Raw genomic sequence first — 15,690 nt, 5'->3', positions numbered from 1 at the left:
TAATTTTTTTGGTGCGATGGTAAATGGGATTGCTTTTTTAGTCTCTCTTTCTGTAAGTTCACTATTGGTGTAAAGAAATGCCATAGATTTCTTGGTGTTAATTTTGTATCCTGCTACATTGCTGAATTCATTGAATTTATTCTTAAGAAATAATTTGAGCCCTTGCAGGTTTGGCTCAGTGGATGGAGTGTTGGCCTGCGGACTGAAGAGTCCCAGGTTCAATTCTGGCCAAGGGCACATGCCCAGGTTGCGGGCTCGATTCCCCCCCCGCAGTAGGGGGCATGCAGGCAGCCAATCAATGATTCTCTCTCATCATTGATGTTTCTATCTATCTCCCTTCCTCTCTGAAATCAATAAAAAATATATTTTTTTTAAAAAAAAGGAATAATTTGACCAAAGCAGAATGGTCCTCCTCATCTCCTTGACCTCTAAATGTCGGACCTCCCAGGGCTCAGCCCTTGGACACCTTCTCTTTTCCATCCACTTTCACTGTTTGGAAGAGTTCACCTCTACACCCAGACCGCTCTCCTCGTGAGTCCCCAGGGAGAAAGCAGACCAGACATAGATTGTCCTGGGGTCAGGGGTGAGGAGGGTCTTGAGGGCAATTCCAGGGCTCTGAACTCAGTCAAAGCAGCAATGAAGATAAGAGGGGCCAGCAAAGAGGGTCTGAGAGACGCCTAAAGTGAGCTTCATCATAAAATTAATTCCTACGTTAACCAAACATCCCAGGCTTTATCTGCTAGGGGGGACCTGTGAGGCCCCCAGGAATTCCCTAATTGCAGTGGCCCTCAGCTCACCTGCAGGTCCCTAGAACTCAGCTGCCCTTGTCCCCCTCCCCGCTTCCCTCCCTGCCACCTCCAACGTCTAAGGCAGTGGTTCTCAACCTTGGCTGCACATTAGAATCACCTGGGAATCTTTTTAAAATCCTGATTTCTGGGCCTCATCCTCCGGAAATTCTGTTTCTTTGTTACTAATGTTGTGGCCCCACCCCATAACAAAGAAACAGAATTTCCGGAGGATGAGGCCCAGAAATCAGGATTTTAAAAAGATTCCCAGGTGATTCTAATGTGCAGCCAAGGTTGAGAACCACTGGTGTAGCGAGACCCAAGGTTGGCCAAACTTGGTGCCACAGAGAAAGACATGGATTTGAGGACCAAAAATAAGGGTGTGAGCCTAGCTCTGCCTTAGGCACATCGGAACCTCTATGCCAGTGATTCTCAACCTTCCTAATGCCTTGACCCTTTAATACAGTTCCTCATGTTGTAGTGACCCCCCAACCATAAAATTATTTTCGTTGCTACTTCATAACTGTAATTTTGCTACTGTTATGAATCGTAATGTAAATATCTGATATGCAGGATGTATTTTCATTGTTACAAATTGAACATAATTAAAGCATAGTGATTAATCACAAAAACAATATGTAATTATATATGTTTTTCCGATGGTCTTAGGTGACCCCTGTGAAAGGGTCGTTCGACCCCGAAAGGGGTCGCAACCCACAGGTTGAGAATCGCTGCGCTACACACATTAACAGCCTACCCTTTCCTTCCTTGTTTACACATTAACTGAAAAATGGACAAGGGAAGTTACTTTTTTATCAAGAGCTAAGACAAGCAGTTTTGCCCTAGCGAGATGATATGATAGCAGAGTCTCTGGAGGCAGGGAGCCCTCTGTAAATCTGATTGTCTCCTCCTCCCAGCTGCAAGAGCCCAATGACACACCGCCTGACCTCGGAGACCTAATAACTGCTGTTTCCTAAGGCAGCAAAAGGGCATTCGCTCTCCCAAGAGTCCTCCGGTCGCCTGGCAGCCAGATTAGGCGACGGGAGTGGAGCTAGGCAGTAACAAATGGCTCTCTCCAGGGCATCACTCCAGTGGCCATAAATTTAAAGGAAGCCCAGACAGGGCAGTGTTTTCGTCCTCCTCTGCCTGAGCTTGGCCTGGAGGTGAGTAAAGCTGGCTCCAGCAGAGCACACGCTGGCTGCTCCAGAACCTGGGGGGTTCACCTCAAGGCATGAGACCCGAACTTGGGGCTGACAGGGGAATCCATGCAGGCATCCTGACCCTGATCCGTGCAGGAATTCCCCTTTGCGGTTGAAGAGATCCCCCCTCCACCAGACCCAAAGGGAAAAAGCACACTTCCTGAAAGCAGGTGTGCACCATGCACCATCGGCAGGGTAGTGTGGACCCTTCTCTCTGGTGCTCGGTGCACACGGCCCGCCAGGCGCACACGGGCTCGCTGGCCCTTGAACACGGCCCCTGGGGTCTGAGGAGTGTCAGGCTGGGGAGAGGCTCACGACCAAGTTCCTGGTCCTGACTCTAGTTGTCACCTCGCCAGGCCGTCCCCTGTAAGGAGCCCCTCTGAGAGCCTTTCCCACCCAAGATTTTCTCAGGCTGTGAACCTGAGAAAAGGAACCACCTTTTACATTCAGGATTAGCTGGCCCAAGGGGGATAGTGGGAATTACTCAGAAGCACACAACACAACAACAAGAACAACAAAAAGAAAGCAAATACTTGGGTCAGGGGGTGCTTTATTTTTAAATGAAAAGGACTATGTAACAATTTATACAGTTAATTTCAAAGTCAAGAATAAGAAACATAGATGCTATATATAGTTTGGGGTTTTTTTCCAAAAGCACTATTGTAGGGAAGGAAAACCTTTCCCTTTCTAGGTCCTTTAGCTGGCCTAATAATTAAATTGACATAAGACGGACTCACAGGAGAAAAACAAATTTAATTTCGTATGGACAGGAGCCCCACCAAGAAGACCCGAGAGGCTCTCAGACAGTCGGTCAGCGGAGGCTTCTGCGCCATCCTGAGTAAGAGGGGCAGGGTCTGCGACTTCCAAGGGGAGGACGAGTCACAGGGAGATGGGAAGAGCAAATGCTTAGTAAGCAGATGTTTGCCATGCACGCAGATAAGTCCTTTTAAAAATCCTCACCGGAGGATAGGTTTTTATTTATTTTGGTGAGAGAGGAAGGGAAGGAAGAGAGAAACATCAATTGGTCGCCTCCTGTGCGAGTCCCCGACCAGGGATCAAACTTGCAACCTAGGTATATGCCCTGACCAGAATCAAACCCGAAACCCTTTGGTGCCCGGGACCATTCCCCAACCAACTGAACCACCCAGCCAGGGCCGGATAAGTCCTTCGGATGTAAAAATGTGCCTCTAGTGACAGCTCTCTTTCTGGCCCAGGGTCCTTATCTAAATTCTTTTAGGCAGTGAAGGGGGCGGTAAAAGTCTCTTGGTGCGTCTATCGGGCCTTGATTGTCTTCAGCTCCAAATAATCCACATGCCACAGTAGCACATTCGGGGCAGCCCGCCCTGAGCCCCATTACCATAAGGATTCCTCCTGCTCTTTATCGCAGTCAGTGAGGTGGGAAGAGAAAAAGGAAGGGGAGGAACATGTAAAGGTAGGAGAAGTAGAAAGCACAACAACAAAAAACCTGTAATCAAAAAAATTATAACAGCTGAGGTGATGTGCTAAGCACAACTCATGGATTTTCTCATTTATTCTTCCCCCAACCCCCTTTTTAGAGTGAGGAAACTAAGGCACAGAGATTTTAAATGATTTGCCCACTAACAGGCCCAACCTGCAAATCCAGCTCCGTTATCACAAAGCCTCCACTTGGGCGACAAAGACGCAAAAAGAGGCAGCCCTTCCCCTGGGAGGAACCTGCCCTGTTACCTTTAGCATTCTGTAGCTGGTACTTCCCTCTATCATTTCTTAACGATAGGAATTAGCGGGGAAATTTTGTGCGTCAGTGGAACACTAGCATTATGGCCGCCCAGCACAGCCTCCTGAGTCATCTGATTCTAGTGTCCGTTGCCCTGGAGGCATTTTATAGCTCTGTAGGTACCTCAGTTACATTGCAGGTAGCTAGGAGCAAGGTAACATGCAAATTCTGTCCTGAACTGCGAAGTTGGGTTGACTTCCCTCCCTCCCTGTGCAAGAAGGTATTTTTGTTTTCATCTGCACATTCATTTCAGCATTCCTTTATCGGTATACATTTGTGGCGGTTTCTGGCTTTTCCTTGGAACTGGCTATAATTCCATCACCAGCTTCTTTATTGAGTTAAATAAATAACCACATGTTTATTTTCATATCTGCATGAGAGTTATGATTTGACCTTTTAAAAAACAATGATCTCTTAACAGAATTATCAAAGCATATCAAAATATCTCAGTGTTGCTTCCTGGAGGACCCTGGACATGTTCTAACCCAAATGGTTTCAAGAGTAACTGGATGACTGACATGGTGTGTAAGTTAGGTCTTTCATAGCAAAGTCTCACCCTGACAATTTCCTGTCAAGCACTCTGGTTCATGACAAAGCTTCGTGGGGAAAGGCTCCGTGCCCTCATCTTGGCTGGTCTTCGTTACTGTTGATGGGGGGAAATTCATCTGCATATAAATGAGATAAGTCTATCCTGCCATCACATCTCCAGGATGCCTATCTGCTGCTATATCTCATGGGCTGTTCCGAGTTATCTCCATCAAATAGCTGAGAAAGGGCTTCAGAACGTTTGTTTTGAAAATAATAGTAGTAAACCCATGATCTATGTCGTGATCTGCAGTGCAAGCGCACAACACAATTGCATTTTTTTAATGTTAGACACATGAAGACCTCGCAGCCAATTCGTACGTTCCTTAGCACGGCTACTTTTTATTGTGTGGGCTTTGGAGTTAGACACACATAATTCAAATCCCATCTCACCACTTACTAGAGTATGGATTTGGGCAACTCAGTAACCTCCCTAAGCCTCGGTTTTCTTCTCTGTACATAGGGAATGATCACACCTGATTCACAGTGTCACTGGCCCCGAATGGTCAGGACCTCCAGGCTGTTGATTCGTGCAGGAAAGAATTCAAGAGCAAGTTTGAGTGAGTTCGAAAGCAAGTTTTATTTAGGTAGAGAAAGAAAGAGGCCAGGACATCCTGGAGACACGATCAGGGGGCAAGCCCGGAACTGCCTGCCCCCACCTGCTGCTCCCCTGGTTGCGAGTCTCACAGGGGTCTGCTGTGCAAGAAGTGAAAGTACACGTCCGAGTGGACGCGGGTGAACTTGAGAGTGAGTTGTGACCAGATCAGTCAGTTCTTAGGATTTTATGTTTCCAAGGCTGGTTGTTCCTGGATTTTGTGGCACCAAAATCCTGTGTCCGCCTTCTGGTTGAGAGGGGGTCTTGTTTCTAACACGGTCCATCCCCCTCGGTCCCCTTCTACCTGTGGTGTCAGTTTTCATTATAATGATAGTACAATGAGCTTGGGGGTCATTTTCCTGTCAATTTTTCCTCCATCTTGGATTGACCTGGTTTTAGCCAGTTCTCATTGTTGCCTTCTGCAACCACCAAAAGAATTTCCTGCCATAAACGGTTTCCCTTTGATCATGCGTGGAGGTGGGGACTCGGGGGAGAGCACCTAGCGGCTTAGGGGCCTGTGATGTCCTTTCCTACTTCTCATTTCACTTGTGGAGAGCTTCCTGGACTGTTTTCTCTCCTGCCTCCACAGGATTGCTCCTGAGGTTTCAATGAGATCACGGAGAGAGTGTGGCATCTTCGGGAGTTTGCCCCTGAACTGTAGGGCCCTGACTTCTAGGCCTGCCTAGGAATCAATGAGTAACCACGTCAGCAAGATATTCTGTCCGTGGAAAAATGATGAGTCAGCAGCAGCCCTTGAAGCAGATCCCTGGGAACTATTCCTGATTTCCTGCACCCAAGGACTGCATTTGCTCACCCCAGAAAGCTTCCGTGAGATGAGTGATGAGACATGGTGTCAATAGCAGCTGCTCTAGAGAGACTTGGGTCCTTCCTATCCCAGCCATGCCCCAGCCCTGCCTGATACCCAGGATGAAGGCTGGGCCTTGGGTATCTCGTAGTCAGAAGCACTGGGACCCAGCAAAACTGTGCCTCTGGTTTGCTGCAATCAGCCAATTCAGTTTGTCTTGATTGGTCTCTCTGAGGACCCTAGCATGATCACCTCTCGACAAGCTAACCCACACCGCAAGCAGCTGGGTGATGCGAGCACAGAATCTAGTCTATGCCCACCCTCTTTCTTATAGAGGAGAAAACTCTTTAAAAACTTTAAGGATCCAGCAATGTTCAATGCTGATCTGGCTGTCCAAAACCAGCTTAAATCTTTACTTCCTTTTGCTTCCAACCATAATGCAGAGAAAAAAAGTCTTCCATTCTACCGGGACTACTAAAATCATAAAATGCATTATTGGTTCCAGAGTATCTAGTCACAAAAAAAGAATGCTCTAGTTTCTGTGGGGGGTTTTGTTGGTGGTGGTGGTGGTTGGTTGGTTTGGTGCTTTTAATTGTTGCACAAACCAGCAGCTGAAATTCGAATGGGAAATGTAAATGGACCAGCACAGAGCAGAAAACATAAAAGTAAGTGTAGGAAGAGATCTCAGCTCTTTGCTCCATAGGTACTCAGCTCTTCACTTTAAACTTGAGGGACGAGAGAACAATAGTGCTTACGGGGACCTCAAAGTCCTTCTAGCCAGTCTACGTGGATTAAACATGTGACCTTGGGCAGAGACTCTCCAAGCCTCAGTTTTCTCACCTGTAAAATGGAAGAAGTAATTCCTAATTCGTTCGTTACAAAAACCAAATGAGCTTTGATTGTGCCAGGAGTTGTATAAGCCCTTTCCTTCTACAGAAAAGAAAACTGACGCAGGGAGAGGTTACATAATTCACCCAAGTTCACACAGTGAGTCAGAGGCTGAGCTGATAAGAAGGACAACCTGCAAAGGTTAATTGATGAGGCATGATGATCTTGAAATGCTTGAACTACTTCATTCTTTCAGTCTAAAATATCATCCTCAGCCTTGTTTTCCCCTTTCATTTGTGTACTGTTCTTTAAAAAAATTGATAAGAAAAAGGTTAAACTCCAGGTCAACCCCTTTCCGAATGAGGGCATGGTAGAAGCCAACTCAAACTGAGGAAGAGTCCCGACTTGTTTTGCCATATCCACGCATGGTGCAAGAATGTCCACACAGATCGATTGGCCTTGCAATAGAAACTTGGTCATTTTCCTAGTGGCAGTCTTGCCCCAAGCAGGAATAAGAGAGAGTCGTCATTGTCTAGTGACAATGATCCTGAAAACTTGACAAATTTTATCTTTCAAGAGGAAGAGGGTGCAGTCCCGGGAAAGCAGCTGAAGGGTGTGTGGTTAAGGAAACTGACCCTGGGCTCAGATGGGCCTGATTTCGCCCCTCTCAACCTTTTACTAGTAAGATATGGGTTTTGTCTCAGTTTTTCATCTCTGAAGTCTCAGCTGTAAAATTGGGGAAATGATAGTACCCATCCAAAAGTTATTGTTTTGATTACTTTTTTCTTAGAACCCCACATGGGGCTGCCCTTCGCAGGTATCCCCAGTTTCTGAAGACGAACACAAAACAAATCCGGTCCTGAAAATAAAACCCTGTCTCTCTCATCAGTGACCTTCACCTTGATCCCCTGGCTTCTCCCTTCTGGGACTTGCTCTCGTTACCTCTGTAAAATATTGATTGCTCTTCTCCTGATTAACTTTCTTATCACCATTACACTAAAAGGAAAGGCTACATTCAGGTCATCAAATGCCAATCTCTGAAAATCTCTATTTCTTTAAGAAGCTCTTCAAATTAAGAGAGAGCAAAAATGGGACAGTTTTTAAGACTCTAGCTATAATACCATCATTATTTTAGACTGAGGAGTGCAGACGAGAGAAACCACTGGGCTGTCCTACCATGGGCAGTGCTGAGAACGCTACTACATGCTCCAGCCGCCCTGGGACTCAGGCCTGCCTCCTTTCCAGCTCATGAAAAATGAAAGGCCCTCCATAAACCACTGGGATTTCTTGGGTGTGGAAATGACTAAAGATCTCACTAATGGATTCAAAGACTGTTCCAAAGTATTGATGGAGTCAGGTCATGAAGGCCTGGGGGCCACGCTATTCCTCTATGGCAGAACCTTCACACCCTTTAAATGGAGTGCCTTTATCAGTTTTTTAAAAAATATTTTGGGTGCCCCTTCCCAAATATATGGATATTTATTTGCTTATAAACTATACTAGAGGCCCTGTGTATGAATTCATGCATGGGTGGGGTCCCTTGGACTGGCTGGTGATCGGAGCCAATCAGGGCCACCTCACCCAGTCCCAATTGGGGCCAATCAGGGCCAGCCAGGGAGAGGGGCCGAGGGAGGTTGGCTGTGGGAGCACACTGACCACCAGGGGGCAGCTCCTGCATTGAGCGTCTTCCCCCTGGTAGTCAGTGTGTGTCATAGCGACCAGCCAGTCATTTGGTCGTCCAGTCATCCAGTCGTAAGGGTCACTTAAGCTTTTATATATATAGATAGCACTCAGATATTATTACATAGTACGATATATAAGTTATATAGTGCGAGTATATTATAAACATTATAAATACACAAACAAAATTTTCCAAGGTGATGTCTTAGTCTGTGCTGATATACTAGAGGCCCATTGCATGAAGAGATTCGTGCAATAGGCCTTCCCTTCCCCTGGCTGCCAGCACCAATTTTCTGCCAGCACCCAGGACCCAGGCCTTCGCTCTGGCCGGAGCCTTCAGTCTTTGCTCAGCTGCTTTGCGCCTACGTATGCAAATTAACCGCCATCTTTGTTGAGTTAATTTGCATACTCTCCTGATTGGCTGGTGAGCGTAGCAGAGGGACTGTCAATTTACATGTTTGTCTATTATTAGGTAAGATACCATAGACTGTGTGGCTTACAAACAACAGAAATGTATTTCTCACAGTTCTGCAGGCTGGGAAGTCCAAGATCAAGGCACCAGCCGATTTGATGTCTGATGAAGGCCTCATAAATGATCATGTTCTCATTGTAACCTCCATGGAGGACAGAGCAAGGGATCTCTCTGGGGTCCCTTTTATAAGGGCACTAATACCATTCATGAGGGCTTTGCCCTCATGACCTTCTTACCTCCCAAGGTCCCCACTTCCAAATACCATCACCTTGGGGGTTAGGATTCAACACACGAATTTTGGAGGAGACACTAAATGGCTCTAACATATAATATAAGGAAAATCTGAAAGATCTATTATTTTCTTCTTATATCCCAGTAGACCTCTCAAGCACCACTCTGAGGCAATGGTTCTCAAACTTCAGGGAACTAAGAACAATTTGGAGGACTTGTTTACAACGAAGGTTCTCCAGGCCCCACCCTTAGAAGTTTTGATTCAGTTGTTCTTGGAATAGGCCCATAACTCCCCCTTTTCCTGATCTATTAGCTGACTCCGACTCCAACGTGCAGTTAGATTTTTGAATGACTGGTCCAGATCCTTCTGTTTTCCTAACCTTTTCATTTTCTGCTAGAATTTGAACTGTGGCCCTGCTGTTATCTACCTCCTGGACACCCTCTTGGTCCCAAGAGTGAATTAAGAACAATAAAAATAATAATTATAGCTGACATTTTTTATTTTCTTCTTGCCAGAATTGCTAAGGGCTTTACCTCTTTAAGTTACCGCCTTTACTCCGATCAGGTAGGTATTATTAGTCCCATTATACAGATAGAGAAAAGTCAAGTTCAGAGCATGAATGTCTTGCCCTAGGTCAGTGGTCAGCAAACTGCGGCTCGCGAGCCACATGCGGCTCTTTGGCCCTTTGAGTGTGGCTCTTCCACAAAATACCATGTGCGGGCGCACATGTACAGTGCGATTGAAACTTTGTGGCCCATGCGCAGAAGTCAGTATTTTGTGGAAGAGCCACACTCAAGGGGCCAAAGAGCCACATGTGGCTCGCGAGCCACAGTTTGCCGACCACTGCCCTAGGTCACCCAGTTAGTAAGTGATAGGTCAGGGATTTGAACCTAGATCTGTCTGATTTCAAAATCTGGACTCTTGACTCCTAAGCATATTTACTCTAAAATAAGGCACTATAATTTATTGAACTTCTACTGTGAACCAAGCATTTGGCTGGACACGTCACATACAAATCTCGAGTTCTCAGGACATACTTGTGTTTATAGAGGTGTGAATCTCAGTCCACGAATTCTGCTGTGCAAGAAATGTCTTTATTTTCTTTAACCCATCTGAATTACGAGTCCAAACTTATTTTTCAGACTTTCCTGGATCCCTTCTCCCGACCCCCACCCAGCTATGCTGTAGTTCTGGATCAGACACACTATCCAGGCCTGGTTGGGAGTGAGCACCTCATCTTTTGTCATCAGTCCACACAGGTGGCCACTGAGGGGCCAGTCCTGCCCATTTACATGACCTGTTGGCACCGGAGGTTCACTACTGCTCCCACCCCATGCCAAGCACAGGGACATCTTTTGCCAGGCTGCCAGCGCACACACAGCCATTTCCTCCCTGGGTTCTTACCACCTCTAGCAGAGTCCCTAGGAAGCAAGGACTGTCCCTCTGCCCTCATGGACAATTTCTCCCTCCCCCTCCCACTTGCAAAGCCCAAGAGACTCTCTTTCTAGTGATGGGAAGGTAGGTGAGAGTGTTCCTTATTCCTTCACATTTCTTTAACACATGTTAGCCACTTGCTTGCCTTTGTTGGTTCAATTCCCTTGCCCTAGGTTCTAAGTTTTGGGAAGACAAAATATGTGTAGACTTCTCTCTACTTTGCCCTTCTTAAGTGGGAGGGAGAGCAAGGGGGAGATGGGAGAAAAATAATATTAAGTTGATATCTCAAAATATTGTTTCCAGCTCATGTTATCCCATTTTACAGGTGAGGGGAAGGACCTCATTGAGGTTACATAGCATTTTGCACAGCTAGTAAACAGTAGACCAGTGGTTCTCAACCTTCTGGCCCTTTAAATACAGTTCCTCATGTTGTGACCCAACCATAAAATTATTTTCGTTGCTACTTCATAACTGTAATGTTGCTACTGTTATGAATCGTCATGTAAATATCTGATATGCAGGATGGTCTTAGGCGACCCCTGTGAAAGGGGTCGTTCGACCGCCAAAGGGGTCGTGACCCACAGGTCGAGAACCGCTGCAGTAGACCCAGGATCTTTGGAGGCACTTGGTTGTACCGCGTCTTAGTAGGTTCATCTGCAGAGCAGGGTGGGGGGTCCTGGCAGTACCCAGAGGACATGAGATGGCGGTGGGCCAGGGAAGAAGCCAACGTGCCTAGTCAGCTGGTTTTAGGTTCCAACGTTCTGGGAAATAGACGTAAAATGGAACCTTCAGATCGTGCTTAAGGGGCAGAGTAGGACTGGGCAAGCTAGGGAGCCAGGGCAGAAACTTGAGTGGGTGATCCCCATGCTGCAGCCTCTGGAAGGAGGTGCAGCCATAGGACAGCACTGTGATAGGCTCTGGCCTTGGGCCGATCTGTCCAAACCTGCTGGTGGCTTCAGACATCCTGTCTGTCAGCTTTGGGTGGGCAATGATCACCAAGTTATCTAACTGTCTACCCATTTGGGTGTCTCAGAGACACATCAAACTCCACAAGGTCAAAACTGAATTCCTAGTCTTCCCCCAAAACCTGCTCCATTCACAGCCTTCCCCATCTCAGCTGATATCAACCCCATTGTCCCATTGCTCAAGCCCGATTCCTTGAAATCATCCTCAACTTTTCTCATTCTCTCACATCCCACATCCCAATGGCCAGGAAACCCTTTTGCATTTACCTTCAACGTATGTCCAGCATCCACCCACCACTCCCCCATTCCACTGCTACCGTGCTGAGTCAAGCCACCATCATCTCTTGCTGGACCACGGCAATAGCCACCTAACAGATCTCCCCACTTGCTCCCTTGCTAATAATCTGTTTCTAGCCTTGCGAACCAGAATGACCTTTTAAAAATATAATACAAATCATGCCAGGCTTCTGCTCAGAATGGTTGCCCATGTTTCATAGAGGAAAAGCCAAAGTCCTTTTAATGACATTTCCCTAACCGCTAGTCTCCTTGCTGTTCCTGGGACATACCAAGCATGTTCCTACCTCAGGGCCTTTGTACTGGACGCACTGACTGTCCTGGCTGCCTCGGCTCTCCTCTCCTGCAGAGGTAGCTCACTGAAACTTTTTCTTCAAGTTCAACTTGCAAACAAGGCTCACCCTGACCATTCTATTTAAAATCACTACCTTCTCCCACCCCCTTAACTCTGCTATACTTTTTCTTTTTCCATAGTTCTTATTGCATTCTACATACACATCTTATTTATTGTGTCTGTTGTGTATTATTTGACTCCTTACAACCCCAAGTGTGTATCAGCTTCACAAGGATTGGAATCATGGTCTGTTTTGTTGGCTTGAATATCCCAAATGTCCGAATAGTGCCTGGTATACAGGAGGTATGCAAAAAAAAAAAAAAAAAAAAAAAAAAAAAAAGTTGAACAAATGAATAAAGTTAAAATAAAACTAGAGAGTCAAGGAATATTATAAGAGTCATACACAGTAGCATTTTCCCAGCCTGATTTTGCCTAGTGGCCTCACTTCTTAGTCCTCTACACCGTTGGCGTGTTAATTAACACAGAGGAGTGAAGATTGTGTTTCTTCTAAGGTCATCTCTCCATGGGGTCCCAGCAAAGACATCCAGGAAGGCCTCTTTGCTTCTTCGTTCACTGAGGTTAGAGGTTTCCTGTCCCTTTCAGTTCTGGAAACATTGCCCCACCGCTCTGGCCACAGGCACCAGCAAGTTTGCTCAACTCAACCAAACACAGATCCTCTGGGAGCTCTCTGCATAGCAAAGCCCTTTGCTTTTTCTTTGGGCTTAACCTGCAATTTAAAACATCACTGCCATGAGCCTGCAACCCCTTTGCAGTCCTGTCGGGGAACTTGGGCAACCGTCACCTGCCCTGACCTCTGACAGGGTTTCCCAACGCACACATTAACCTTACATTGATTAGTTTGGAACTGTGGCCTTGGCCTAAGAAGGTAAGAGTGCGTGGCAAGATGTTTTATTTTCAACATGTATCAGGATAAAAAAACACTTTTGTAAATCAACCTTTTTTTTGTATTAAATATACGTAGATTTGGGGTTGGGGGTAGCAAGGACTGTCTGAACACTAGATAATGTGTTTAAAGGTTAATTATTAACGGGCAGCCTTTCCTAACAAAGTATCAATAGGCAATCTGGTCTCTTCAGCTTCAGAAATTAGCACGAAGACCTCGACCCCGGGCGATTCAGGAGAAATGGGAAGTCCCCTGTGTGTCTCCATTTTCTTGCTTTTGAGCATCTTTATCCAATCAAGTGCCCATGGACAAAGCCTTGAACTAGGTAAGAGCCTGCCTTTTCTCTGGAGATGGGCATGGATTTATTTTTTTTTAAATGTATGTCACAAAGTGTCCACGTGTTCTTGACTGTGTGGGACAGAGCTGGCTGCAAAGCATACCCGGCGGTTCTGTTCGTGGCATGACAGGTCACAGGGACATGTCGTTTCCTTGTAACAACGGGCATTTTAGGAAACCACTGGTAGTAGACATCTTGTAAAAGCACTTGCAGCTGGCAGTGAAGTCTCTTGCTCATCTGGTTCAGAAAGGGTCATCTCTCGCGGAGAACAATCCGAAAGAATTCCCGATCTTTCTGAGCGTTCATTCGGCATCTGATTTGCAATTGGGAAGCACAGCTTGCAGGGAAATGCTCCGTCTTGCTGAGGTTGTCTCAGCACGAGCTCTCTCAGACAAGAAAGGAATGTGTAGAGTCCTGCTTCCAGTCAGGTCTAACGCACAGATACCATTGCACATTCTCTAGACTTCATTGTTCCTGCCCAAGGTTTACTCTGAGTCTGGGGAATCCACCAGCAATCATGCCTGTCAGGTCTGTGAATTCACAAACTAGACTGATGGCCAAAGGGATCCAAATGCTTCATCAGGTGGGTCCCAGGTTCCTGGCTGAACAGTGCACAGGATCAATAAACGATAGATTCGAAGCAAATCGAACAATGTGGCCAGATAAGCCTGGCCTGTGGGACTTTGTTTTTGTGCTGGTTACTGGTGAGAGACTGGTAATGCTAAGGTAGAGGCTTAGATGTTTTCTTTCCTCAAAGACTATGCTGGAAGGAGGCTCCAAAAAACACGGAGAATCAGGAATTTACTAACCTGATTCAGGAATCAGAATGTACCTGAAAATTCCAGAACCCTTATTTCTCCTTTAAGAAGTAGGACTGTTCTTTGTATTTAATTATGATTCTGAACCTTAGGTCAGTTGATAACTTAATATTACTTATTACTGTCCACTGAGCATTTCATGTGCCAGCCACTAATGCTAATTATTTTGCATACACATCCAATTTACAAAGCCATGTTCTAAAATGATAGTAATCATTTAGAGCCATGCAGGCCAAATTGCTGATGATCTTTATTCCCTGGGTTTGCAGGGTTTTGCTGAAGGGGCTGTCCTGAACTTTGGTTTAGAATGTTGTTTTGTTTGTTTGCTGTTTATTAAAGTACTAGAAGCCCGATGCACGAATTCATGCACTGGTGGGGTCCAGCCAGCCCACTCTGATGGAGGCCCCTGATTGGGGGGAGGAACGCTGGGGGGCAGGGCCAGCTGGGGCGAGGGGCCGTGGTTGTTCAGGTCGTTCTGCCATTCAGTCGCTGGGCTTTTATTATATAGGATGACACCCACATATAGGAAAGTGCCTATGTCATAAAGTGCTTAATACATTTTCGAAATCCAAATCTGCATCCCAGAAGCCTCTCCTGTGCAGCCCTGGAGCCTTCACATAGATTATTTTGCCTTTTGTGGAACTTTTTGTTGATGGGCACATACAGTATGTGCTCTTTTGCTTCTGGCTTCTTTCACCAACATTATGTTGGTGACCTTCGTCCCTGCAGCTGTGTGTGTGCTGGTGACTCGTTCCTCTGGCGCTGTTGCATTCCATGGTGTGAAACGCCACTCCGTCTGTCTATTCTGCTGTCGATTGGCCCAGACTGATTTTCAGAGGAGACATGGGGGCTGGAAGCCGTCAGTGTCCGAGGTGGAGGGGGAAGGGCAGGTCTGCCTCCCTGGGCTGCAGGGTTCTGTCCACACGTCACTCTCAACAAAGCCCAAGCTGGTCAGCTGCTGCTTTCCCGGGACCTGGTTTGTCTAAAAGCTGAGGGAGCCCGGCCAGTGCGTCTCAGTGGTTGAGCATTGACCTATGAACCAGGAGGTCACAGTTCAATTCCCAGCCAGGGCACATGCCCGGGTTGCGACCTCGAGCTCCAGTGTGGGGCATGCAGGAGGCAGCCCACCAATGATTCTCTCTCATCATTGATGTTTCTATCTTGCTCCCTCCCCCTTCTTCTCTGTAATGAATAAAAATATTTTTTAAAATTAAAATAAAATAAAAGTTGAGGGCAGTGGCCACAGTTAGCAGGAGGGGTCCTCAGGAAAAAGGACTGGAGTCAGGAGGCCTCTTGTTCCCTTGAGAGCAGACTCTCTTGGCAGAATTCTGTCTGCGAGGAGAGAGCCAGATCTGCGTGCATGAGGCTGGTGTGTACCTTCTTGGGTACTGCTGGGGAGCAAGCATCCCTTGTCAATGAGGATCTATTATGGTGGCAAAGCCACCCCCAGGGAACACTGGGCAATGTCCACAGACATTTTTGGTTGTCACAACTGGGGAGAGAGTGCTATCGTCATGTAGAGATGAGAGGCCAGGGATGCTGCTAAACATCCTGCCATGCACACCACAGCCCCACAACGACAAATTATCCAGGTAAAATGTCTTTGGTGCCAAGGTGGCGAAACCCTGGTCCACACCAAGCTTCAACTGTCACTAGTCATGGGCCAG

At 46.6% G+C, this 15,690-nt stretch overlaps 1 protein-coding gene across 1 annotated transcript in view; it reads left to right on the top strand.

Moving 5' to 3' along the window:
• The first annotated feature begins 12,833 nt into the window (after positions 1-12,833).
• LIPC (lipase, hepatic) overlaps positions 12,834-15,690 on the top strand; it is a 132,379-nt gene continuing 129,522 nt past the window's right edge. The window contains exons 1-2 of the mRNA XM_005883287.2: positions 12,834-12,850; positions 13,062-13,193. Of these exons, the coding sequence (XP_005883349.1) occupies positions 13,109-13,193 (85 nt within the window). The 5' untranslated portion in view covers positions 12,834-12,850; positions 13,062-13,108. The remainder of the gene's footprint in view (positions 12,851-13,061; positions 13,194-15,690) is intronic.

The sequence above is a fragment of the Myotis brandtii genome, unplaced genomic scaffold (assembly GCF_000412655.1).
Source record: "Myotis brandtii unplaced genomic scaffold, ASM41265v1 scaffold781, whole genome shotgun sequence".
NCBI classification, from domain to species: Eukaryota; Metazoa; Chordata; class Mammalia; order Chiroptera; family Vespertilionidae; genus Myotis; species Myotis brandtii.
Note: the sequence above shows the minus strand (reverse complement) of the source record. Positions and strands in the feature narration are given on the sequence as shown.